At 46.7% G+C, this 27848-nt stretch overlaps 1 protein-coding gene and 1 pseudogene across 17 annotated transcripts; both read right to left on the bottom strand.

The window, feature by feature from the left end:
• Window positions 1–1195: 1195 nt before the first annotated feature.
• On the bottom strand, window positions 1196–1956 carry LOC101147793 (galectin-10-like; annotated as a pseudogene).
• A 761-nt stretch (window positions 1957–2717) lies between these two features.
• UPF3A (UPF3A regulator of nonsense mediated mRNA decay) lies at window positions 2718–26037 on the bottom strand. Of its 17 annotated transcripts, none has more exons than XM_004054786.5 (10): window positions 25779–26037; window positions 25476–25582; window positions 24657–24763; window positions 21188–21286; window positions 20959–21069; window positions 16080–16135; window positions 15832–15990; window positions 9550–9710; window positions 6528–6822; window positions 2718–3737 (listed from the first exon to the last, which is right to left on the bottom strand). In XM_004054786.5, exons 1-10 carry the CDS (start codon window positions 25983–25985, stop codon window positions 3609–3611), a joined length of 1431 nt encoding a protein of 476 aa, XP_004054834.2. In that variant the 5' UTR covers window positions 25986–26037; the 3' UTR covers window positions 2718–3608. The 17 variants fall into 17 exon arrangements, with proteins under 17 accessions (XP_004054834.2, XP_063553680.1, XP_004054835.2 ...); XM_063697610.1 differs by having other exon boundaries at window positions 15844–15990; window positions 25779–26025; XM_004054787.5 differs by lacking the exon at window positions 21188–21286 and having other exon boundaries at window positions 25779–26036.
• Between the last annotated feature and the right edge of the window lie 1811 nt (window positions 26038–27848).

Genomic DNA, 27848 nt, shown 5'->3' with positions numbered 1-27848 from the left:
ACACATATTTACTGAAGAAATAGAACTCCCATTATCACACGGCTGGCCTCACCAATAACTCATACATGTAGCTAAACATTGTATTGTATTATTTAAATTAGGTAATGAGAAACAGACTATTTGCTCCATATAATTTTAATCTTGACTTTACTGCATTTTCCAGAAATTGGATGAATTAAATCTGCAATCCAAGGCTTTGGCAAATATGCATTGAACACTTTATAAAAATATTGCACTGACAAAGATGTGCTGAAATCACTGCTAATCCCCCAAACCTTTCTGAATATGTCAGATTGAGCTATTTCTCTCCAAGAGTGGAAAAGCAACAGGTGTAATTAATAGTTAGCTGGTAAGTCCTGGGAAACCTTTTATATTTACTTCTCAGAAACAGAGAAACTGGATGATTTTAGTGATTGAATAATAAATCCTTTTAAAAGCTAAGTGATTCCCAATCGTTAGCTTTCAATAAAATTGAAAGAATTATGAGACGGTAGACCATTAGAAGTAATACTGATTATAGATAACTGAACATTTTGCAATATAACTTGAAAGAAAACAATTTTTTTTTGAGATGGAGTCTCACTATGTCACCCAGGCAGGAGTGCAGTGGCACAATCTCGGCTCATTGCAACCTCTGTCTCCCCGGTTTAAGTGATTCTCCTGCCTCAGCCTTCCCAGGAGCTGGGATTACAGGCGTGTACCACCATGCCCAGATAGTCTTTTTGTATTTTTAGTAGAGACGGGGTTTCACCATGTTGACGAGGCTGGTGTTGAACTCCTGACCTCAAGTGATTAGCCTGCCTCAGCCTCCCAAAGTGCTGGGATTACAGGCATGAGCCATCGTGCCCGGCCAGAAATTAAAGAATTAAGTGGTGTTAACCTAACAAAACTCCTCTGTTCCTTTTTACTGTGTGAGCAAGATTTCTCAGTAGTTATATTAATAAAATTAAAAACTGGAATAGAATTGTCCAACACTATCTTATTCTATTAGTAAAAGGTATTCAACTCATCCACTGATAGATAAACCAACTGGGAAAATACATCCCCATCCGAGATGAATTTTCTTTTTAATGCATTATTACTAGAAATTTTAAACATTCAAGGAAGAGAGGGTAATATAATGGACTCTCATCAGTTTTATCAGCTATCAATATTCTGCCTGAGAAACATAAAGAACTTCATAAATGCAAGGTACTGTTATTTAAGCAATCTAGAAATTCTTAATGATCACCGACTTTCCAGTGGGAATATGGCTTTATTTTACAGATAAGATATTCCCTTTGTGAAGAAGCATGGGCGTATGTGTTTTTAAAATCCAGTGTTTTTTGTTTAAGTTTGGCGAAGTTTTAATGAGCAAGAGTAAGGGTTGAAGTGAGGAGGAATTATGCTGTTAGCTGGCTCTGGGAATCCCATGGTCACACAGAAACGGATTCCTTTGTCAACAGGAAGTCTGGTTATCACCCTCAATTGCAGGCACTCATTTTGGTCAGGGAGACATCTCTCCACACTTGCACCATCTTCACAGACTCAGGCGGGATTCGATGGTCAAAGCTCTAAAAGCATTGGCCATCGACCATTACCTGGTACTTACTGTCCAGCACCAAGATGCTCAGGTCAAATTCTTTGCCATTCTGAAAGGGCATATTTTTGGATTTCATCTCAGGCTTCCAGGCCCCATTCTCACGCTGTTCATGACCACACAACGGCCAAAGAACACTTGGAAATGGAAGGTGATGTCTGAGTCTTCATTCATCCTGGTGTGGAAATCCACCTGCAGCTGTGGTTCATTGATGAAACAAACAAATAGCCTCCCTTTGATGTCAAGTAGAACCAATAGACAAGAGCACAACCTGTGTGTGTGGCACAAGTAGTTGTGACATTGTTGTCTCCCTCTGGGTGGCTCTTCTGAATTGTGTTTAGTATTCTTTTTTTTTTGAGACGGAGTCTTGCACTTTTGCCCATGCTGGAGTGCAGTGACGCGATCTTGGCTCACTGTAAGCTCCGCCTCCCAGGTTCATTCTCCTGCCTCAGCCTCCTGAGTAGCTGGGACTACAGGCGCCCGCCACCACACCCGGCTAATTTTATTTTTTTATTTTTAGTAGAGACGCGGTTTCACCGTGTTAGCCAGGATAGTCTCGATCTCCTGACCTCGTGATCTGCCCGCCTCGACCTCCCAAAGTGCTGGTATTACAGGCGTGAACCACCATGCCTGGCCCTGAATTTTTTTTTTTTTTTAAAGAGTGGGTGGGTGAGTTTGCTTGTCATAACCTAATGTTTTGTCTTTCTCTCTCGCTCTGATAGGGCAGACGTAGACAGTGTTTGTTTAAGAAAAATTAGCCAGGTGTGGTGGCGCACACCTGTAATCCCAGCTACTCTGGAAGCTGAGGTAGAAGAATTGCTTGAACCCAGGAGGCGTGAGTTTTGGTGAGCTGAGATCACGCCACTGCACTCCAGCGTGGGTGACAGAGCGAGACTCCATCTCCAAGAAAAAAAAAAAAAAGATTTTCTAAGTCATTCTCTGTCCTTTCGAAAGTCTGTGTAATATTTACCAGTAAAATATTTTAAGGCCTTACCTTTTGGAATTTTTTGCACGTTTCTGACAGCTGCTCAGTGTCATCCAAAACAAGAAAAGAGAAGATCTGTATGATTATGCTGTCAGGCATTTGAACTAACAAATCAGAATTTCCCTGACACAGATTCAAAGAGTATTTCAGTACTTCTTTAAAAAAATTTTTATTTAATAAATGGTTAAAATCGCAGTGCCAAAAATACATTCACATTTAGCAATTTCACTGAAAGGAAGAAACTACAGAATGCACGGTTTCAGAAAGCTATTTTAAGTTATTTACAAATAAAGTATCTAAAACTCAACAACAGGCTCTATATGCTATATCTAGTTTATCCCTTCCCAAACAAAATTTCTGTTATTTGGGCAAATTCTTAAACCATGGTTTAAACCGTAATGGTTACAAACCACAAACACATCCATCCAAAGACTGAAACCGTTTTTATCCGGTCAGTGGCAAAACTGTTGAAAGGGCAATAGTTGAAGCTGTTGGGTTTTATATAGTGTGAACTCTGATAAATATTCCTACCAGGACTAAAACACAGCACACTTTGCAGGCATGGCTGACTCACAAAGGTTGTAACAAACAAGAACTACTCTTCACTCGACACCATGGCTCAGAGGCCACCGAGAAGCACGAGTGACTGACAGCTCCTCTGCTTACAAACGAATGAAACCCAAAGTGGATGTCGTTCTCACAGCACTGAAAGTGCTTCAGGACTCACACTGATCCAATACTAACTTTCTTCCCTATTTTACACATATTTTTCTACTGTCCAGTGGAAATCATTTTCTGTTTTGGCTAAACAACAAATACTAGTTTATAACAGGAATGGTAAAATCTGTGAGAATTCTGCTCAATTTAATACAAGATCACTACTTTCTTTAGAATGGTTTCTGCGTGTATCTATGTCACCCTCTGTATTTTTAGCTTCCGGTTTCCTGGTAAGGAATAAGTTCTCCTTCCCAGTCACACTCGGGGTCATTTACACGTTTCTGGGATGCCCTCGCTCGTCCATGGAGGCCAGGTGCGTGCAGTGACTCACTCTGCCTCTTCCCTCTTCTCAGGACCAGTCCCCGAACCTTCTGCCTTGCAGATCCTCCTGTTTCCGCCACACTCTCGCGCTCGGAAGCGAGCTCCTGGATCATACAGCTGCAAGGCTGGCCGGTCCTGCCAGGATAAGAGGGCATGTTACTCTTCCAAGAGGTGGCAACACAGAAGGGTCAGTATCTCCCTATATTTCTAGAACTTGGTGATATGAATTGTCCAAAGAAAATCAACCAGGCAGCTAAAAATCAGCCCTTTTTTCACAGCACTTTCTCAGAAACCAGGCATTCTAAGGCAATTAAAAAAGCCATGTAAACACTGGTTATCTGGGCAAATGTTATTGCTCAAACAAGAACATGTAATCTGTGGGAACAGTACAATCATGACGTCCCCCTCTGAGTTGGGAAGTGAACAAAATGAGATGTGGACCCTCAGAGATGGTTTCAGATCTGCCAACTAAAACTTATTAACGTGAGTAGTAAGCAATTTCCATGGGGCTTATCCCTGCCTAGCATGTACCAGCAGGGAAACTGAACTGGTCCCTTCTTAGAAAACATCACCCCATCATTTTATTAAACTCCTGGAGGCGAAGCAATAAAAATGACCCATGAAGTCCATGAAGGGCAGCTGTTGAGGGCCTGAAGAAGGCAACAGCCAGGGAAGCATAGAGTGGCCCTGAAGGCTACTGTCAGCAGCGACAGCAGCACAATTCCTCCTGATGGGGCCACCAGCCCTGCCCCAGCACTGAAGGGGTGGCAGAAGAGGAAGGCGGCTTCCAGCTTCCGTGAGCCTCCTGCTCCACGCGCCTCCCGCTCCCTGCCTATTCTCCCTGCAGAGCTGCAGCCTTAGCCTCCAACAGCCACCAGGAGCCCAAGTGTGGGCTGCAAGGACGACCATGTGGGTACATCTCATGCGCTCCTTCTCCAGGATTCACCAGCTCACCTCTACCTCCTCCTGGACTGTGTGTGGAAGCCCACATCTGCTTACCACCAGGGGGTTTAACTTAATTTTCTTTTCCTTGGTATGAACCTGACCAATGGGAGGGGTGGGAACAGGCTCAGCAGGCCCCTGGACCTGAATACTCCTATGGGGCAGAGACAGGCTGCCTGGAGCCAGCACACACAGCTCTGTTTGTTTTTCTTTTTTTTCTGAGACAAAGTTACACTCTTGTTGCCTAGGCTGGAGTGCAATGGCGCAATCTGGGCTCGCTGCAACCTCTGCCTCCTGGGTTCAAGTGATGCTTCTGCCTCAGCCTCCTGAGTAGCTGGGATTACAGGCATGTGTCACCACGCCCGCTTAATTTCTGTATTTTCAGTAGAGATGGGGTTTCACTATGTTGGCCAGGCTGGTCTCGAACTCCTGACCTCAGGTGTTCCACCCGCCTTGGCCTCCAAAAGTGCTGGCATTATAGGCATGAGCCACCGCACCAGGCCGACAATTCTGCTTCTTACCAGGGCAATACCTGTATACACAGATGGAGCATGGAGCCTGACCTTAGAAGTACATACAAATGCCAGGCTCCCGGGAAAGTAGCTCCTGCACACAGCGCCTCATTCCCACCACAGGACTGTGAGGCTAAACACAGGAGCAAATGCTCCCCCACCTCAGGTCGGGGGAAACACCAGGCCATTCACCACTGCTAAAATAAGCCAACTGAAGACTGAGGACTCCTATGAGCAACTCCCTATCAAAAAGATGGATGGCTGTACTTTGTGCACCCCGAGGTCCAGGCAACCCCAGAAAACTGTGGAGTATTCTAGAGGTGTTCATTCAGGGGTGAAGACAAGAAGGCTCTCCTCTGGCTTTCAGCCTTGACTTCACTGAAACTTTTTTTTTTTAGAGGTAATTTTGCTTTTCTTGCCTAGGCTGGAGTGCAATGGCATCATCTCGGCTCACTGCAACCTCCGCCTCCCAGGTTCAAGCAATTCTCCTGCCTCAGCCTCCTGAGTAGCTGGGATTACAGGCGCTCCACCATGCCCAGCTATTTTTTGTATTTTTAGTAGAGACAGGGTTTCGCCATGTTGGCCAGGCTGGTCTCGAACTCCTGACCTCAGGTGATCCGCCCGCCTCAGCCTCCCAAAGTGCTGGGATTATAGGTGTGAGCCACCATGCCCAGCTACACTGAAACAGTTTCAAAGTGAACATCGTTCATACACACAACAACCTGGAAGGATCTGAAAGGAATTAGGCTGAGTGAAGAAAGCCACTCTCAAAGCTCACATACTGTGTTTTCCATTTATCAAGCATTCTTGAAATGACAAAATCACAGAGGCAGAGAACAGACAGTGGCTGCCAGGGGTTAGACATGGGGAGGGAGGTGAGTGGGAACTGGAACCCTAGGCAGCCCTCAGTTTGCTGGGAGGCCAGGGTGGGGTCTGGTGCTGTCAGAAAGGTGATGCTATCTGTAGTGCTGTGCTGGGAAAATGCAACCTGAACAAAAATTAGCTTCTGAAAAAAAAAAAAGCTGTTTGCTTGGCTAAGGGGGTAACCACAGTCCTGTGCTCACCGTCCGTGCAGATCTAACTTACAGGTGTTTGTGAGCCATGGGAATATTCACTAATAATCAGAATGTTGTTAATAATGTGGAAGAAACCTCCATGAAATATCATTAAAACTTTCCTTCCTGTCTCAAGGGTAAATTTAATAATCTTATTCTCAAGTGAATCATATAAATGTGCTAGTTTTATACTAAATAAAATCTTTCTTTTTCCTGGTGAAAAATAATTTGATTATCTGAGAAAAGATGATGACTAGTCTCACTCTGGGATCTGACTTTCAGGAAAAACTGCTCTTGAAAATGCTCAAAGCACTGCGTTCCCCAAGACACAAGGCCAAGTGTGGGTGACACGGTCAGCATGCAGCCTGGACCTTAAGACAGCCAGACACATTTTTCTTTTTGGGTTTAATAAAAACCTTGTTTGCCAGTCGCTCTTTTCTGGGTGCTGGACTGTCGTCACACCTCTGCGCTCTTCCCAGTCTCTCCATGGCCTCCCCCGGAGCCCCGCTGTCCTGGCTCCCCTTCTTCCCTCTGTCTTGGCCAGGTCCTTTCCCCCATCTCTGCTCATCCTCACTCCTTCTGGAAAGCCGGTCAGGCTCGTGGTGAGCTCTGTGCCTCCTGCCGTCATCCACATGGTGTCTTTGTGCTTCAGATTCTTGTTCTTGAGATCTCTCCACATCCCTGGGCTCTTTATCACTGCCGCTGTGTGACCTATGATTCAACACGAATGATCAGCAACTGCAGTAAACCGCCGGTTGGCTGCCCACCCTCCTTTCTAGACCACAGGTTCCCAGACAACAGGGACCCGTGCGAAGTGCTCAGCGCTGCACTGCTGAGGCTGCACTGCGATGGGCACACAGCAGGCGTTGATAAAAACCACTACAAAGAGGAATAAATCATAGTAATAGTATCTGTCATTTCAGTTGAGTGACAGATAGGCAATATGCCTTACACTAAGGTACTTTTTTTTTTTTTCTGAGATGGAGTCTCGCTCTGTTGCCCAGGCTGGAGTAAAATGGCGCGATCTCAGCTCACTGAAAGCTCCGCCTCCCAGGTTCACGCCATCCTCCTGCCTCAGCCTCCCGAGTAGCTGGGACTACAGGTGCCCGCGACCACGCCCGGCTAATTTTTTTTGTATTTTTAGTAGAGACGGGGTTTCACTGTGTTAGTTAGGATGGTCTCGATCTCCTGACCTTATGATCTGCCCATCTTGGCCTCCCAAAGTGCTGGGATTACAGGTGTGAGCCACCGTGCCTGGCCATGCTAAGGTATTTTTTATACATATTTTCTATTTCTCAATAACCCTCCAAAGTAAATACCTTCTTTTGACCAGGCATGGTGTCTCACGCCTGTAATCCCAGCACTTTGGGACGCCAAGGTGGGTGGGATCACCTGAGGTCAGGAGTTGGAGACCAGCCTGGTCAACATGGTGAAGTCCCCTCTCTACTGAAAATACAAAAATTAGCCAGGTGTGGTGGCATGTGCCTGTAATCCCAGCACTCTGGGACGCCAGGGGCAGGCAGATCATTTGAGGTCAGGAGGTTGAGAGCAGCCTGGCCAACATGATGAAATCCTGTCTCTACTAAAAATACAAATATTAGGCCAGGCACAGCGGCTCACACCTGTTATCCCAGCACTTTGGGAGACCAAGGCAGGCGGATCTCCTAAAATCAGGAGTTCGAGACCAGCCTGACCAACATGGAGAAACCCTGTCTCTACTTAAAATACAAAATTAGCCAGGCATGGAGGGGCATGCCTGTAACTCCAGCTACTGAGGAGGCTGAGGCAGGAGAATTGCACGAACCCAGGAGGCAGAGGTTGTGGTGAGCTGAGATCGCACCATTGCACTCCAACCTGGGCAAGAGGAAAACTCCGTTTCAAAAAAACAAAAAAAACAAAAATTAGCCAGGCATGGTGGTGGGTGCCTGTAATCCCAGCTACTCGGGAGGCTGAAGCAGAATTGCTTAAACCTGGGAGGCGGAGGTTGCAGTGAGCCGAGATCATGCCACTGCACTCCAGCCTGGGTGACAGGGCGAGACTTTGTCTCAAAAATAAAATTAAAATAAAATAATAAAATAAAACAAAATAAAATAAACCTTCTTTTCTACAGATAAAATGACTGAGACTAAAGTGGTCCAGTGGCTGTCCTGGGAGCCCAGGTGCACATCCATCATGATGTGCAGAGTAAAATTAACTGACATTTAATAATGGCAGATTAATTATCTTTATGCATTTATCAGAATATTAAATGAACAGTAAATAAATGGCTGCTTCGCTCATTTGCCAGGGCTGTTGGGGACCATAAGGATCTGAAACCAAGTATGAATTCACAGCAGACATGTGGCAGTAGGTACTGCTGTGTCATAAACTGTCACAGTAACAACACCGGTAACATAATCACAGTGCTCCACAATCATGGATTTGATAATCATATATAAATTTTATAAACAAAGCAATAAACCAAAACTCCCAAGAAGTAGAAAAAATACTTCATCAACTCTGAACGAAAGGCAGTGAGAAATCACACCTATGACTATGGCTCTGGGAAGCTGGCAGCCTAATCCCATTAGTCTTCCCACCTAAAATCCACGTCCACCATCCCCTGTGAGCCAAGTGGCCCTGGGCACCAGGAGACTGTGGGTGGTGAGATGTGGTGAGAGGGCAGGAGTCCCGGAGGGGAAGGTAAGCCCAGGTGCCTGGGGCCCTGAGGATGGTGGATGCCAGGAGCAACAGGGACAGGATCCCTCCTGACTGGCATCTGGCTGGTCTCTCTGGCCCACCGGGCAGATAATGCTGTGTCTGTCCCTTTTGCAGATGAGCTCCCTCCACAGAGCTGCACTGTCATATGCAGCAAAGGAAAAGAAAAAGGGAGGACCCACAGTGCACAGCCAAAGCTGCTGGTCAAGATCCACAGCCAGAGGAGCCAGGGACAGCTTCAACCAAAGGATCACAGCACTTAAAATTCTGTTTCTCTATCACAAAAGATCTGCCAGACCTAAAAGAGGGGGTTCCCAAATATGCAATTCTGTAGATAAATTGCAAGGGGGATAAAAGAGCAAAGGGCAAGATATCACAAACACAGAGAAAAATAAAACACAAAAAACAAAAAACAAAGAAAGACTGGGAAGACAGATCCTGAAGACCTGACATGCAACAGCAGGAATCCAGGAGGCGGCTCAGGAGTAAAAGGAGGACATGGAGGCAAAAGCAAAGCAAACAACAGGAAGAAATCCCCTGATCTGAAAGACAGACTTGAGACTGCAGACAAGTTCACTAAGTTTCTGCCATGCTGATGGGAAATGAAGGCTAACGTGTACTCGCACACCCTGGAAAGTCTTGGATTCCAAGAACAGTGTGAAATAGGCATACTCGTATTGACAAAGCCTACGTCACCATGACTGGGAGCTGACGTGGTCATAGCAATGAAAGCACGCTCACATCTCCTGGGGCTCCTCCAGCGAGCCTTCCACGGGCCTGGCTTTTACAACTGCACCAGGGGCACAGGATTCCTGCTTGCCACCTCCAGTATCAATCTCCTCTCCTCCTTCTTTTGGTTTCTCTGTGGTTGGTTCCTCTCCCTTTTCTGGTTTCTTAAGAAGCTGAGAAATTACAATGTTAGTAAAGTATCACCTCGAGAGCATATTTTAAAAGAAGCTGTTAAATAAATAATTACAAATATACCGCAATATTAAAACCAAATGTTTGCACAGCAAAGAATTAAAGCTAAAGGTCCAAAAATGAGGTTTTTGGTTTAATACGTGGTGGAACATTCAGTGAATGACATATTTTTTAGTCATGAAAAGTAAGGTAGGTTAATGTGATGCAAAGATGTTCATCTAATGAATAAAGGGCTAAAAAACAGAACATGCACCACAATCTCACTTATACTTTTTTCTTTTGAGACAGTCTTGCTCTGTCGCCCAGGCTGAAGTGCCGTGGCGCACTCCCGGCTCACTGCAGCCTCCGCCTCCAAGGTTCAAGTGATTCTCCTGCCTCCACCTCCTGAGTAGCTGGGACGACAGGCATGCGCCACCACACCCGTCTAATTTTTTTTTTTTTTTTGAGATGGAGTTTCACTCTTGTTGCCCAGGCTGGAGTGCAATGGCACGATCTTGGCTCACTGCAACCTCCTCCTCCCGGGTTCAAGTGATTCTCCTGTCTCAGCCTCCCAAGTAGCTGGGATTACAGGCGCCCACCACCACGCTCAGCTAAGTTTTTGTATTTTTAGTAGAGACGGGGTTTCAGTATGTTGGCCAGGCTGATCTCAAACCCCTGACCTCAGGCAATCCACCCACCCTGGCCTCCCAAAGTGCTGGGATTATGGGCGTGAGCCACCGTGCCCGGCCCCCACTTCTATTTATGTTCACACACACACCACCACCTAAAGGGCTCTGCAGCACTGTATTAATAGTGATTATTTCCTTTTTTGAGATGGAGTCTCGCTCTGTCGTCCAGGTTGGAGTGCAGTGGCGCAATCTTGGCTCACTGCAACCTCCGTCTCCTGGGTTCAAGCGATTCTACTGCCTCAGCCTCCTGAATAACCAGGACTACAGGGGCGTGCCACCACACCTGGCTAACTTTTGTAGTTTTTGTTTGTTGTTTTTTTTTGAGACGACGTCTCACTCTGTCACCCAGGCTGGGGTGCAGTGGCTTGATCTCAGCTAACTGCAACCTCTGCCACCCTGGTTCAAGCAATTCTCCTGCCTCAGCCTCCCAAGTAGCTGGGATTACAGGCTCCTGCCACCATGCCTGGCTAATTTTTGTATTTTTAGTAGACGGGATTTCACCATGTTGGCCAGGCTGGTCTTGGAACTCCTGACCTGTGATCCCCCAGCGTTGACCTCCCAAAGTGCTGGGATTACAGGCATGAGCCACCGTGCCCAGCCAATAGTGATTATTTCTAGATGGCAGAACTGAAATGACTTTATTTCCTTTCATCTATAGGGTCTAGTTTTCCTGAAATAGACAAGTATTAGTTTTGTAATAAGGAAAAAAATTTTTTTAAAAGGCTGCTTCCTACTGATGATTTTTAGAATAGTTTATAGTTTTCATAACACTGATTATTCTCTTTCCTGAAACAGAATTAATGAACAAGTCGTCACGACATATTTCATCTGCCTTGTATGCCCCTGGCCTTTCTTCCTGCTCTCTGTATAGTTTTTGAAACTAAAGCACCTCAGCTAACTTGAGAAAAGGGAGAAAAAAAAAAAAAAAAGAAATGGAAGCACCACAGACAGATCATTTGTAGAACAGAAATGGAAGGTGTACATCTGAGAATTCTGTTCTCACTCATAATTGCAGCATAGCAAGACCATACACAGATGCATTCAATCACACGTGCTCACTTGGGAACACAACGCATCATGCAAGGTGGAGCACTGGAAGCCGCTTCTCATCAAGCGTGGGCCCCGTGTCAGCTGTGAACATCCTCTTATTCTGCCTATGTGGAATCTGGGAACTTAAACATTTCCTTCCTGGTAACTGCCCATCTTTTATAAAAATTGCAACAGTAACATGTCTGTAATAAATGTGAGCCATAGGAAGTGCAAATCTCCATCCACCCATTCAACAAATATTCTGTGTGCCTAGGAACTGTTCTTAAAACATTTCTGACACTGCACGTCTTTTTCAATACCACCTCTCCGACACCAGCTGCGTGCTCCACATTCAACTCAACTCTGAGACCATCGACCCGGAGTTAGCACCAGAACCCACAGGTCAAGGGCTCAGTCCCACAAGACTGCCGCCCTTTCAGATGACAGTTCCAAGTCCCAGTGTGTCACCGGTATTTCTGACCAGTCAGCAATAAATTCAGGGGTTCCCGATGGCCTCTCCTCAGATTTGGTAAGTTGCTGAAATGGCTCACAGAACTCAGAAAGGCACTGTCTTCTCGATTATTGGCTTATCATAAACGATACAACCCAGAACAGCCAAACGGAAAAAATGCACAAGGTGGGTATGGGGTATGGTGTAGTGGTGCTTGGAGCTTCCACGCAGTAACCCTCCCAGCACCTTGATGTGCTCACCAACCCGGAAGGCCCGTCTACTTTTTTTTTTTTTTTTTGAGATGGAGTCTTGCTCTGTCACCCAAGCTAGACTGCAGTGACGCGATCTCGGCTCACTGTACCTTCGCCTCCTGGGTTCAAGCGATTCTTCTGCCTCAGCCTCCTGAGTAACTGGGACTACAGGCTCCCGCCATCACGCCCAGCTAATTTTTTGTATTTTTAGTAGAGATAGGGTTTCACCGTGTTAGCCAGGATGGTCTCGATCTCCTGACCTAACGATCCGCCCACCTCGGCCTCCCAAAGTGCCAGGATTACAGGTGTGAGCCACCGCGGTCCAGCCTTTTTGAGATGGAGTCTCGCTCTGTTGCCCAGGCTGGAATGCAGTGGCGTGATCTCAGCTCACTGCAACCTCTGCCTCCCAGGTTCAAGCGGTTCTCCTGCCTCAGCCTCCTGAGTAGCTGGGACTACAGGCGTGTGCCACCACGCCCAGCTATTTTTTTGTATTTTTAGTAGACATGGGGTTTCACCGTGTTAGCCAGGATGGTCTCCATCTCCTGACCTCGTGATACGCCCGCCTCGGTCTCCCAAACCGTATTTCTCTTTTTTAAGAATAGCCATGAGTGCTATGCACGGTGGCTCATGCCTCTAATCCCAGCAGTGGGAGGATCACTTGAGCCCAGGAGTTCAAGACCAGCCTGGACAACATAGTGAGACCCCCACTTCTACACATTTTTTTTTAAATTAGCTAGTCAGGTATGATGTTGCACCCCTGTAATGGGAGGCTGAGGCGGGAGGATCACTTGAGCCTGGGAGGTAGAGGCTGCAGTGAGCTGTGACTGCGCCACTACACTCCAGCCTGAGTGACACATTGAGACACTGTCTCAAAACCCCCCCACCCAAAACCAAACAAAAAAATAGCAAAATAGCCATGAGCCATCTGTCTTTCTTTAAGCTGTTGATACACCTTCTTTTGCATTTCTCCACAGATTCCATTTTTCAGGCATTAAAAGAATTTCAATTTTCCACATGATTTAGAAGTGAAAGACCCCCATACTGAGCACAGATACTTATTAAAAGCTAAACCAGGCCAGGCACAGTGGCTCACGCCTGTAATCCCCAAACTTTGGGAGGGTGAGGCAGGAAGATCACTGGAGTCCAAGAGTACGAGACCAGCCTGGGCAATATAGTGGGACCCCCATCTCTACCAAAAACAGAAACAGGGTCTCTCTCTGTTGCCCAGGCTGGTCTTGACCTCCTGGGCTAGAGCAATCCACCCGCCCTGGTCTCCCAAAGTCCTGAGATTATAGGAATGAGCCATCATACCCAGCCAACTTTTCTGTTTTTGACTGCTGACCGTATCAGAAACAAATCTATGGTTCAATGATCTCTTCCCCACCCTTTCCTAAGCTATCTTCTTTCCCCAAGTCCTGACATTTCATTTTTTTCCTCATATTGTAAATTTTATTGAATATAAGGTATTCAATAAATAATAAGTAATGAGTGATACCTTAGGTTCAAATCTAGGTTTAGTACTGAGGAGATAATGGCTGGTCCCAATTCTGGCCAACACATTTCACACAGAGAAAAATTCCCTCTATGTATTAAAACCACCCTCAAATGAATGTATCAGTCACAGAAAAAACTCAGCAAGAAATACAGAAACTCATTAGTGCTACCACAAAAGAAATGATAAAACCCGGTTCTGAGTCAGCCTTCACACAGAAAGGCAAAATCAGTGGTTTTCAAATGTTTATTTTTTAATCAGGAAAACTTTTTTTTTTTTTTTTAAGACAGAGTCTCGCTCTGTCGCCCAGGCTGGAGTGCAGTGGTGCGATCCCGGCTCGCTGCAACCTCCGCCTCCTGGGTTCAAGCGATTCTCCTGCCTCAGCCTCCTGAGTAGCTGGGATTCCAGGCACACGCCACCACGTCCGGCTCATTTTTGTGTTTTTAGTAGAGATGGGGTTTCCCCATATTGGCCAGGCTAGTCTCAAACTCCTGAACTCAAGTAATCCACCTGCCTCGGTCTCCCAAAGTGCTGAGATTATAGGTGTAAGCCACCCCACCCGGCCAGGAAATTTTTTTTTTTTTTCTTTGAGACGGAGTCTTGCTCTGTCGCCCAGGCTGGAGTGCAATGGCGCGATCTCGGCTCACTGCAACCTCTGCTTCCCGGGTTCAAGCAATTCTCCTGCCTCAGCCTCCTGAGTAGCTGGGATTAAGGCGTCCGCCACCACGCCTGGCTAATTTTTGTATTTTTAGTAGAGACAGGGTTTCACCATGTTAGTCAGGGTGATCTCGAACTCCTGACCTCGTGATCTGCCCGCCTCGGCCTCCCAAAGTGCTGGGAGGAAAACTTTTTTTTAAAGGAAAATGTAGAGGGTGGAGAATGGGAGGAGGGTGAAGACTGAAAAACATCAGGTACTGTGCTGATCACCTGGGCAACAAAATTATCTGCACACCAAACCCCAGTGACACTTGATTTACCCATGTGACACACCTGCACGTGTACGCCTTGAGCCGAAAATGAACACGTAACACACCTGCACGTGTACGCCTTGAGCCGAAAATGAACACGTAACACACCTGCACGTGTACGCCTTGAGCCGAAAATGAACACGTAACACACCTACACGTGTAAACCTTGAGCCGAAAATGAACACGTGACACACCTGCACATGTACGCCTTGAACCGAAAATGAACACGTGGCACACCTGCACGTGTACGCCTTGAGCCGAAAATGAACACGTGACACACCTGCACATGTACGCCTTGAGCCGAAAATGAACATGTAACACATCTGCACGTGTACGCCTTGAGTCGAAATGAACACGTAACACACCTGCACGTGTACGCCTTGAGCTGAAAATGAACATGTGACACACCTGCACGTGTACGCCTTGAGTCGAAAATGAACACGTAACACACCTGCACGTGTACGCCTTGAACCGAAAATGAACATGTGGCACACCTGCACGTGTACGCCTTGAGCCGAAAATGAACACGTGACACACCTGCACATGTACACCTTGAGCCGAAAATGAACATGTAACACATCTGCACGTGTACGCCTTGAGTCGAAATGAACACGTAACACACCTGCACGTGTACGCCTTGAGCTGAAAATGAACATGTGACACACCTGCACGTGTACGCCTTGAGTCGAAAATGAACACATAACACACCTGCACGTGTACACCTTGAGCTAAAAATGAATATGCAACACACCTGCACGTGTATGCCTTGAGCTGAAAATGAACGTGACACACCTGCACGTGTACGCCTTGAGTCAAAAATGAACACGTAACACACCTGCACGTGTACGCGTTGAGCTGACAATGAACATGTAACACACCTGCACATGTACGCCTTGAGCCGAAAATGAAAGTTGGAAAGTTAAAAAAAAAAAAAAAAAAAAAAAGAGCGTCAGCAGCAGCCCAACGTGTGCCAGCGTGGGGCTCCCTGTGGGGTGTGCTCCCCACTGCACACCCAGGAGGACAGGCACCCAACAGCAGCCTGAGGACTCCCAGGGCTCAGGACGCACTGTGAAAACCACTGCTGTAGGATGGAAAGAAAGATGGAAAAGATGGAAAAAAATAACAACACAATATTAGATTAATTCAGAATGTTTTCAAAATTCTAAAGAATTAAGATATGTAAAAAGTGTAATTACTATAGCAGAACTATTTTTGGAAAAAGGAAATGTTTCCTCAGAATTACCTTAATCCTTACTTCTTTCTCTGCAATTTTCTTCTGTTTATCTGTCTCTTTTTTTTTGCATCTTTCTTCTTCTCTTCTTCTTCTTTTTTCCTCTTCCCGCAAACGTTTCTTTTCTAACTCTCTCCTCCTCCGTTCTTCTCGCTTCTCCTCTCGAATTCTCTAAAGACATGGAAGAGCGTGTGTATAAACTGCCTGGATGAGAATGGCAGAAGCAGGGAGGATGTTCATCAGGTAAAGGCCAGACCTACCTGCTTTTCTAATTTTCTATTTTTAATATATTCCAAAAGAGGTGTGGTTCTTCTAGCTAAAACACAAAAATTGTAATATTGTATTTAACTCCTAAAGAAAGATGTATTTTAAATACTTGTTTTGAATGTAATCTTTAAAATAAATATGGGAACCATATCATTACTTTTTAAATTTACACACTGTCTCCAGGGGAGTTTTTATTCCATTACTGTCAGGTCAAGTAATTTGAAAGTATTAACAATTTCATACATAGTAGACATCTAATTCCTGATTCTTAAGGGAGGCTTAAAATATTCCAAGATGATATTTTTGTAGGTGCCTTAAATCATTAAATAACATATATTTATTTTGATACATCGCATATTCTGAGAACTTTTTCGTTTTCCGTTCTCCAAGCAACGGTTTTAAAATAACATGGATTCTTGTAATGTCTTACAATATATACTCCATAAAATCCCAATGATAAGACATACAACTCTGGATTGCAGTTTAGAAAATGACTCCACATGGGCCGGGCGTGGTGGCTCACACATGTAATCCCAGCACTTTAGGAGGCCAAGGCGGGCAGATCACCTTAGATTGGGAATTCGAGACCAGCCTGACCAACATAAGGAAACCCCGTCTCTACTGAAAAAATACAAAATTAGCCGGGCGTGATGGCACGCGCCTATAATTCCAGCTACTCGGGAGGCTGAGGCAGGAAAACTGCTTGAACACGGGAGGTGGAGGTTGCCGTGAGCCGAGATTGTGCCACTGCACTCCAGCCTGGGCAACAACAGCGAAACTCTGCCTCAAAAAAAGAAAAGAAAAAGAAAATGACTCCATATGGCGCTGCTGATTTCAGAAAAGGCACCAACAACTAGGGAATGAACATTTCTACAGACTCTATCTGGTCCTTCGCTTTCATGCCCGACCTCTCAGATCTGACCTGGATGTGGGTGCCCAGGCAAGCTAGAGGCCCCACAGGCCCCACCTCAGGGGCACTCGCGCTGACGTGGACAGGCCCCACATCCCACCAACACAAGGACACAAATGGGAAGGGGGAAGACGGTCTGGGTCTATTCTGTGGGTCTGTAAGATCTCAGACTAAACAGGGCTGGGAAGAATCCCTGGATGTACCTGAAAACTGACACATCATCTCTGGAATTCTGAGGACCAGGAATGAATCAGGAATCATAGGAGAAGCCCTGGCCAGGGATCCATCACTTGGAACTGAGGACCCCTGACACCCTGACATCATAGATAAAATGGCACCTGTCCCAGAAGCCCTTCCCCAGGGACAGTCTGTGGTTGTAGGGAAGAGCTGATTGTCCCAGGAGCCCTGCCCCAGGCACAGTGGTTGTAGGGAAGAGCTGATGCAGGTACAAATGCCACATTTCGTGGCAGACACAGTTGCCACAGAGAACACTCCCCCAGGGGTCCCTGGGCTGACCATGAACTCTGGCTCAAGGTGAGTACAGCACACTGGCTCAGGTAAATGGTCAGCTCTTTGTAATGGGCAAATTATCTCAAATCAGCCAGGGTTCTGCTCTGCTCTGTGGAAAGCCTGAACTTGTCAGCCAGGAGCCGGGCAAGACCACCTGGATGTGTGGGGAGGCTGACCCCAGACTCCGCTTGCCCACCTTCCTCCTCCTATAAAATGTCTGCCCTATCACCCACAGGGATCACGGGAAAAGTACGTTAAGACCCTGAATAAGAAAGTGTTCTACACATCAAAAAAGTATGTTATTTATCAGACAGAATGCGCACAACCATGCAACAGAACACAAGTAAACAGAAGTCTCAGAGCTGAACCCAGGCCTGTCTGCTCTAAAGGCCTATGCACCAGACTAACTCACCAACTCCAGAGTCCTTGCCAGTAAGAGCTTATTAGTATTTCCATTTAACACTTGCTTCTCAGACCTGTGCAGAAGAATCCACTGGAGGCCAAAAGCTTAGAAAAGAAAAAGGTAATCTGCCATGAATTGCCTAAATTTTTTTTTTTTTTTTTTGAGACGGAGTCTCACTTTGTCACCAAGCTGGAGTGCAGTGGCGTGGTCTCGGCTCACTGTAACCTCTGCCTGCCGAGTTCAAGCGATTCTCCTGCCTCAGCCTCCCAAGTAGCTGGGACTACAGGCGCATGCTACCACGCCCAGCTAATTTTTGTATTTTTAGTAAAAACGGGGTTTCACCATGTTGGCCAGAAAGGTCTCAATCTCTTGACCTCATGATCTGCCAGCCTCAGCCTCCTAAAATGCTGGGATTACAGGTGTGAGCCACCGCACCCGGCCAAGTTTCAATTTTTAATACATAGAAACAGCAATCACAAAAACAAGGAAGACTCTACAGCCAAGTCCTGGAATGAATTAATCGCTCCCATCAGGGATGGTGGATGCTAAGCCACATTCATTCATTCATTCAGTCAACTTTTGTGAAGCACTGGTTGTGCAGCAGACTCTCGGGGAGGTGCCAGGACATGACCCCCTCTCCCCACCCCGGCAGGAGCCACGTGTCTGCCCCAAAAAGGTATGTCTCAAAACAGCCCTAAAGTGACCGATCCTATGCAAGGGGACATTTAAAACAAAGTGCGATGAAATGGGAGGGGCAGGGAGATGAGGCCTGTAATTAACATCTAATTTGCTGCTTCTAGCTCTTCTTCAATTTATCAAGTTCTTAAGTGAAATCTCGACTTTGCCCCCAATACTGTCCTACCCTCATGTTCCCTTGTGTATAATGGTGCCACGATCCACCCATCTGTTCAAGCCAAGCACTGGAGTCTTAATTCTTCCTGTCCCCTTACCTCCCACACCCTGTCCGTCTGTCGGTCCTGTCCAGTCCACCTCCAAAACACACGCTCATCTCTTGGCATCCACAGTCTATCCCATGTGACACCACCAGAGTGACGGGGACAAATAATCAGACCATGCTACTCCCCCAGTGGCTTCCAGTTGCCCTGGAATGAATCTAAATGTCTGGCAGTGCCCCGAACCTCCAACCACGCTGCCCTCACCCATGTGTGCCAACCCCACAAGCCTGCACTCTGTGTCTGCAGTGAAAAGCAACAGCAGCCGGCCCTGCCCCTGGCGCTTCCTTCCTCCACTGCTCAGCACGGCCAGTCTCAGCTCATCTCCTCACCTCTTTCCCCCCCGCAGCCAGTCTCAGCTCCAGCTCCACCACTATCTTGGAGGGAGTCTCCCAACCTCTTTCCCTCCCATATTCCACTTTGTCACATCAGTGGCAGTGATTACACACTGAGGTGCCCTGGCTGGACTATTCCTGCTCCTGCTTCCGACCTGTCATCCCCGATGGCAGGCAGAGGCCTTGTGCGACCTGTTTACCACTTGGCCCCATGCTGAGGCCCAGAGTCAGTGCCCAGGCAGCATGCAGCCTCAGCATATTTTGTTTACTTTAGTGATCAAAAGCCTTATTACGGCTAGGCATGGTGGCTCACGCCTGTAATCCCAGTACTTTGGGAGGCTGAGGCAGGCGGACCACCTGAGGTCAGGAGTTCAAGACCAGCCTGGCCAACATGGTGAAACCCATCTCCACAAAAATATAAAAATTAGCTGGGCATGATGGCGGGTGCCTGTAATCCCAGCTACTCAGGAGGCTGAGACAGAAGAATAGCCTGAACTAGGAAGGCAGAGGTTGCAGTGAGCCGAGATTGTGCCACCACACTCCAGCCTGGGCAACAGAGTGGGGGGAAAAAAGCTTTATTACTAGATAAATGAAGAAAGTGAATGGACTATTTCAGTAATATTGATCTTTTTTTATTAATTCAATCAACATTTACTAAATTCCTGAACTTTTCTGCAACCGTGAAGATGAAAATATAGTTCCACTGGGGAGACAAAACAAGAAGGGAGTTTATGTGGTGGGAGACAGACAGGAAGATAAATGATAAACAATGTGGCTGTCATGTCACATCAATTTTGTTTGTTTTTTGAGATGGAGTCTCGCTCTGTCACCAGGCTGGAGTGCAGCGGTGCGATCTCAGCTCACTGCAACCTCCGCCTTCTGGGTTCAAGCGATTCTCCTGCCCAGCCTCCTCAGTAGCTGGAACTATAGGCACGCACCACCATGCCCTGCTAATTTTTTGTATCTTTAGTAGAGATGGGGTTTCACCATGTCGGCCAGGCTGATCTTGAACTCCTGACCTTGTGATCCGCCCACCCTGGCCTCCCAAAGTACATCCATCTTGATGGGTGGGCAGGGCACAGCCTGGGCGGGAGAGATGAGAGGTGAAGAACCGGGGCTTTGAGGAAAGGAGATCCACAGAAAAGAGAAACACTACCAGGTGTGTCTGGGACTAAACAACAACAGTTTGCCTGATTTTCATGTTGGTGCTACTGGGAAGTATGTTGGTGCTACTGGGAAGTAACTATTTCTAAAGTACACCACTTGTGGGCATGGGGTGGAAGGCTGGATTTAAACTCGATTCTGTGCTCTGGCTGGGCTTATCCACAACTTGGCCTGGCTCAGGGAGCCTGGCATTTGTGTTGAAGCAGCAAGATGACCTCACCGCAAGCAAAACATCTCATTCCTATGGGCTCCTGAGGCATCCGTCTGTGACCACTGACTTCAACTACGTGACACAACATGCCTTCCCTGACGCTCAGGAACAGACCATTCATGTGTCTTCTGCACTGCTCATTCGGAAGCATCATAACTTAAAATGATCGTAACTGAAAAAATCACGTGCTCTCCATCAACCAACGCTCAAATATTTTCCCATGCTGCCATCTTGACATTCTTTTGTCAAAACTGGAAATCACTCTACATTTCTGTCAAGCCTGTAACAAGTTTCAACTTATCACAGTCAAGAAAAAGAGAAAAAACGTATATCCTCTACGAGTAAATCTCTCAATAAAGAAAAGAGAAGAAATGAGCAAAACAGACCAATGAGCTCTCTTGTCTTCGCCTCCATCTCCCCTAGCAGAGTCTCAGGGTTGGCACTGGTCTTCTCTTCCTCCACACAGTAGGTTTCTAAAAACTTCTTATATTCTGGATCTAGACATTAAAAAGTAGAAAGAAAATAAATATAATCTTTCCCAACTACGGGAGAATTACATTTGCTCAGTGTTCTTAATTTGGCAGCTTCATAACGTAGCACTTGGAAAGGGCTCACCATCTTCGATGCTTCCAGTCTTGGCATCTTTTTTTCTCAGCTTCTTTTTGGCTATCTTCTGGAACGGAGCAAACTCTACCACTGCAGGATATTCTAGGCCTTTTAACAGGAAACATGTTCCAGAAGCCATTCTGAAATTCTACTACATTCATTTCGGAAAATAATGACCTAACTTACTTAAAGAGTAAGTGTAACAACGACAATGTATTATTACTATTTAAACTATAATTCATCCTTCCAGTAAGAGATTAAAAAAAAGATTAAAAAACCTACAATTTTATTACACTTTCAAGCACCTGCAACCTTAACATGGCAAACTCCAGACTTAAACAAGGATGAACTCATGGTAAGAAGAACATTTACTACAACAATCCATCATGTTGTGGTAGTTGCATAACTGAAGTTGTTCAAAATTCATCAAATTGTTCCCTTTAAAAGGGTGACTTTTACCATATGTAACTTACACCTCAATATACCTGACCTCCCCAGCCCCATCCCAAATAATTTATCGTTGGAATACCGTTAAATAATCAGATTTCTTAGCTACCCTTTACGTTTTATTTTAAAAGGTTAATTCAACTATCAATTTGTTATTTAAGTTCAAGAAAATTACTTTGCTTAGAAGACACCATGGCTAAAATAGAGGGTTTCAAAGGGTTTATAGAATATTCCAGGTGAAATCTGCTTCTGATAAAAGTAGAGAATGGAAGTCATTAGAAACTAACTTCGTTGCTATGTGGGGGAAAGACAAATACACAAAGAGAAGTGTTCACTAAGAGAACCTGCTATATGCTGAATCATCAAATGGAACACTGCTACCTTGGTACTAAACCCACTGAGTCATTTTTTTTTGACTTGTCAGTAATGGTCAGGTGACTGAATTATAATTCCTTTAACTGGGAGACATTTTTGTGCCAACCTCCACTATCCAGAATAAAGTCAAGACTCAGGGGGACGGCAGGGCACTGGACCAGCAGGGACGATGTCCAAGTCACCACTCCACCCACAGGGCCTAGCACACAGTGGATACTCATTCAATGGCAGATGACATACTCCCTGATTCCAAAGCTGAAAGTAATCAGTGTGGTACTGCCATGCAGACAGACACATCCATCAAGGGAATAAAATAGAGAGCACAGAAATAAACCTTTGTAATACTTGGTCAACTGATTTTTGAAAAGGGTGCCCAGACCATTCAATGGGGAAAAGAAAGTCTTTTCAACAACTGGTGCTGGGAAAACTGGATATCCACAGCCAGAAGAATGAAGCTGGACCCTTACCTAACACCATATACAAAAAGTAACTCGATATGGATCAAACCTAAATATAAGACCTGAAACCATAAAACACTTGGAAAAAAACACAGGGGAAAAGCTCCATGGCAATGGATTTGGCGATGGGTTGCATATGACATCAAAAGCACAGGCTTAGGCCAGAGACCATAAAAACAACGGCAGGGCAGCGGCTCACGCCTGTAGCCCAGCACTTTGGGAGGCCAATGTAGGGGGAAGCGCTTGAGCTCAGGAGTTTGACACCAGCCTGGGCAACATAGTGAGACCCCATCTCTAAAAAACAAAACAATGACAACAAAGATAAGCGGAAACAAGGACGACTGGCCCCTTGCTCACTACAGGTGGGAACCTAAAATGGCGCAGTCACTGTGGAAAACAGTATGGTATAAATTTTGTGACTTTTTTTTTTTTTGAGACAGAGTCTCACTCTGTCACCAAGGCTACAGTGTAGTGACACGATCTTGGCTCACTGCAACCTCTGCCTCCCGGGTTCAAGTGAGTCTCATGCCTCAGTCTCCCAAGTATCTGAGAGTAAAGGCACGCACCATGATGTCTGGCTAATTTTTTTTTTTTTTTTAGTGGAGACAGGGTTTCACCATCTTGGCCAGGCTGGTCTCAAACCCCTGACCTCAACTGATCTACCTTCCTCGGCCTCCCAAAGTGCTGGGATTACAGGAGTGAGCCATCACACCTGGCCGTGTTACATATATTTCACACACACACACACACACACATATACACGTACATACACATACATATTTTTTCGCTCCATCGCCCCGGCTGGGATGCAGTGGCATGATCTCGGCTCACTGCAACCTCCGCCTCCCAGGTTCAAGCAATTTTCCTGTCTCAGTCTTCCGAGTAGCTGGGACTACAGGCGCCTGCCACCATGCCTGGCTAATTTTTGTATTTTTAGTAGAAACAGGGTTTCACGTTGTTGCTCGGGCCGGTCTCGAACTCCTGACCTCGTGATCCACCCGCCTTGGCCTCCTAAAGTGGTGGGATTACAGGTGTGAGCCACTGTGCCCGGCCCACCAATATTTTTTAAGTGAAAAAGGGAAACTGAGTAAGTTACTGAATAAATGAGCAATGAACACAAAGGTCAGTTCAAGCATCACATTTGCTTCTAGTCACAGGAACTAGCTTGGCTAATGCTTATTCTTTTAACAATCTTTCTAGTCCTTACCCCTCATTGGAGAAAAAGAAAACACTCATCAGTGTCAAAACACGTGGAGTCGGAAGAGGGTGGCTGGGGAGGGGAGGGCAGAAAACAACTTGCTGTGAAAGGTACACAAACTTGACAGCCAGGAACACAACAGCAGACAGCCTGACAGAAGAGAAGGAAAAAGATGAAAGCAGAACCCTAGAAGTACTGATAAGGGAACTATTGAGAGTAGAGTTGAAGACCGCTGTCTCCACAGGCAAAGCTGTTTTAACAGCAGTCAGTGACTTCTGGGTGACATTATCATAAATGGTACAGTCATGAAGGATGCTGTTTAGGAAGACAGAAGTCAGTGTACATTTTGGAAAATTCCTATCAAACAGGTAAAATAGTAATAGCTTTAGAACCTAAAAATATCAAGTTCTCTCATGCAAAAAACTCACTCATGAAAACTTTCATTCTCTGATGATAATACATAAATAGGCTATCACTATTACACAGAATTTCTGGAATTTTTTTGGATTAAATAATAAAATTAAATAATTTCAATTTTTAATATCTGCACATAATTACAGTAACATAATCAAAATTTATAATCTTATTTTAGTCTGAGAACTTTTTAATTAAAATGCACAAATAGACCAGATGCTGTGGCTCACGCCTGTAATCCCAGCACTTTGGGAGGCTGAGGTGGGAGGATCACTTGAAGCCAGGAGTTCAAGACCAGCCTGGGCAACACAGTGAGACCCCCGTCTCTACAAAATTTTTTTTTAAAATCAGCCGATCATGGTGGCACACGCCTGTGGTCCCTGCTACCTAGGAGGCTGGAGGATTGCTTAAGCCGGAGTGTGAGGCTGCAGTGAGCCGTGATTGTGGCTGCTGCACTCCAGCCTGGGCAACAGAGCAAGACCCTATCTAGAAAAATAATAATAATTTAAAAAGCACGAATATTCTAGCAATACTTCATTAGTATACCTACAGATTATAATAGATTTTTAAAAACCAATAATCCAACCTTTGCTGTCAAGGAAGATATATCCATCAAAACGATCTCTAAAAAGAAGGATGTCATCAGGATTCCTAAAATTAATGTATGCTCTTGAGTAGAGATGAGGATAAAGACTGAAATAAGAGATAACAGTGAAAATGGTTAGTGAAAAATACAATAGTCCATTAATTTAGCCTCTTTTTCCTTTTCTGGGCACAACAAACTAATTAGATAAAACTTTTGTGCCAAATCATCTCAGTTAATTGTAACAACTTGGATATTCTTTAGCAAAAACAAACGCAAAACGTTAACTTCACGAGGCAGAACTCAGGTCCCTTCTCCACTGCCCAGAACCGATCCTCCGAGGCTGAAACCCTAAGGCAAGGCCAGGGCGCACTCCCAGAGGAACCCGTGGCGCCGAGAGACTCTCCTGACTTGGGGACCCTCTCCGGTATTTAAAGCCGCACTGGCTGCGGCACCAGCGTGGCGGCCACAGGAAGAGCCGGCGCCCTCCCGGCCCCGCAGCGCCCCGTCCGCGGACGAGCAGGGAAGCCCGGGAGGCGCCGGGCGGGCAACGCTGGTCCTTTCAAAGGCACCCGTTTTCCTAAGCGTTAGCCGTCTGAAAATCATCCGCATTTTTAATGTAAACCACATCTGTGTTTCTTTGTTGGTGGTATTTTTCTTTAACGGAACTGACACGTTTTACTGAAATGTATTTATTCAAAAAGCTCACACGACTCCCATAAAGGAGAAATCAGGGTAAGGAACGTAAGGCAACGAGACGGCCACCGCCGCCGCCGAGCTCTGGGTTCCGCCCTCTCTTCCTCCCCTCGCGGCGGGCCTCACCTCAGGTCGGCGGCGAAGAACTCGAAGTAGTCGTGTGCTGGCAGCGGGCGCAGCTGCTCCTCCAGCTGCTCCTTGGTGAGGCCCGGAGGCAGGCGGCGGATGACCACCTGCGGGGAGCGCGCGCGGCGGTTCCCACCGGGGCGGAGCGTGGACAACGAGCTCAAAAGGCACCGCGTACCGCGCTGGGAGGCCCGGCCCCCGCCCTTCCCTCCCCTCCCCTCCCCTCCCCTCCCCTCCCTCCACTCCCTCCACTCAGGGCCGTCCTCTCCTCGCGAGGTTTGCGCGCCCCGCCCCCGTCCCCACCTTGCTCAGGGCCGTCCTCTTCTCCTCGCGAGGTTTGCCCGCACCGCCCCCGCAACCGGAGGACGAGGTTGGCGGCGTTTCAGCCTCCTGCTGCTGCGAGGCGCGGTGGAACTGCACTTCTAGGACCGACAGCTTCTCCCTCCCGCTCGGGCCCCGCGCGGCAACGGCCGCCCTAGGGCCTCCGGCCCCCTCCTTTTCCGAGCGCATCCCGCACTCTCCGCCGAACCGCAGCCGCCAGCCCCCGACGAAACCTCGCGAGAGCTCGGCCGCCCCAGCCCCGCCCCTCCTCGAGCCGCGGCGCTCGGGGCCGCCGACGAAGGGGTCAAGCGCTGCGGGACTAGTCGGGGTCGGGGTGGTGACCTCCGGCCACACAGCCTGGCTTTCCGCGGGGTCAGGCGGCCCCTCAGGGAGCGGTGGCCGCGGTTTAGGGCGGCTCCGGAAGCGGGGCGCCGGCGGCTTTGGTCCGGGCGTGGTGGGAGGAGTTCGCGGACAAGCCGCCCTCCCATCCCAGCACCGTTTTTATCCCACTCCCCCAGGCTCTCCGTGGCCGGGGCGCCATGAGAGCCGGGTTCGCATTTGAATTCTTTATTTTTTTGGAGACAGTCTCGCTCTGTCGCCCAGACTGGAGTGCAGTGGCGCGATCTCGGCTCACTGCAGCCTCTGCCTCCCGGGTTCAAGCGAGTCTCCCGCCTCAGCCGCCTGAGTAGCTGGGACCTACAGGCACGCGCCACCACACCTGGCTAATTTTTTTGTATTTTTAAAGTAGAGACGGGGTTTCACCTTGTTGGCCAGGATGGTCTCTAACTCCTGACCTCAAGTGATCCGCCCACCTCGGCCTCCCAAAGTGCTGGGATTACAGGCATAAGCCACCGCTCCGGGCCCTTGCACTTATTTTTTTATGAACACATAGGCAGCAGCACTTTGATTAAGGTAACTTATATGGAAGTTATTTTAAAATGGCTTTCCCCTTCTCTTTTTCATGTAGGCTGCAGTTTTCATCTGCAGCACGCTTTCTCTCAAGAATCTCAAGCACACACAAGAAACCAGGGAGTAAAATCACTGAGGCTTGAACACATTCAGAGACCAAGGGCGTCACTGGCAGAAAAGCTTTTAGGCGGATCCACGGCCCGAGAGCCACCCTGCCCAGAGACGCGGTTTCCTAGGAGCAGTTCACACGCGGCTCTGCAGCACCCACAAGCGGGGCCAGGGGCTGGTTTTCATAGTTCACAATCTGCAGGGATCTTAAAAACATGGCCGTGGTAAAAGTGCCTAGACCAGGCTTTCGTCAAGACTAGTTAGGCTGATGAAAAGCTCTGATGATGTGTGTGATTAAAAGTAGGAAAACGTGGTTGCCAAATAAAATATTTTACCATATAGTGAGGGGGAGAGATGGGGATAAAAAAATGTGGAAACCATTTATTTTAAAATTTTGACTGTTCCTGCAGTGTTTAAAATATAGGAGATATATTCTGATTATCTTTAGAAAGAAACTGCTCTCAATCTATTTGTATGTCTTCCCTCTGGTTTTAAAATATTAAACAATCATCTAACTCAATATTTAATTTTACCTCTAGCCATGTTACTAGGTTAGGGTAATAAAAAGGACTGTGAACTTCACATCTGCCATCTATAATAGATTTTTATTGTAGCAATCTTGCACCAAGGGGATTTCTTTATTAACTCTGCCAAATTTTCCAAAATTACCAAATGGAGAAAAGAGCTGGTCCCATCTGTCACCAGGCACAACCAGGTACAGTAACTTAGGGTATTTCTTGTGTTCATGTTTTGCCCTCACCACTGCAAAGCCCTGTTTTCGGCCTGGTGCCTCTGCACACCTCTGAAGCCAGATTGGCCTCAGCCAATGTGAGGGACCCTTCATATGACCTTCCCCAGAACCTTGAGTATTTCCACTTCTCCCTTCACTGCACCCTACCCTAAAGGGACTCACATGTTTGCTGGATGTGTATATTTCGTAATCCTAGCCAGCAAAATGTCCAAATGTTTTTCCCCCCAAGTCAATTTTTTAACACCCTTCTGATTCTTTACTTCCTGTTATTGCAAAGTTCTGAA

This window comes from Gorilla gorilla, chromosome 14 (genome assembly GCF_029281585.2).
Source record: "Gorilla gorilla gorilla isolate KB3781 chromosome 14, NHGRI_mGorGor1-v2.1_pri, whole genome shotgun sequence".
NCBI classification, from domain to species: domain Eukaryota; kingdom Metazoa; phylum Chordata; class Mammalia; order Primates; family Hominidae; genus Gorilla; species Gorilla gorilla.
The sequence above is the reverse complement of the archived record's forward strand: the minus strand, read 5'-3'. Positions and strand labels throughout refer to the sequence as shown.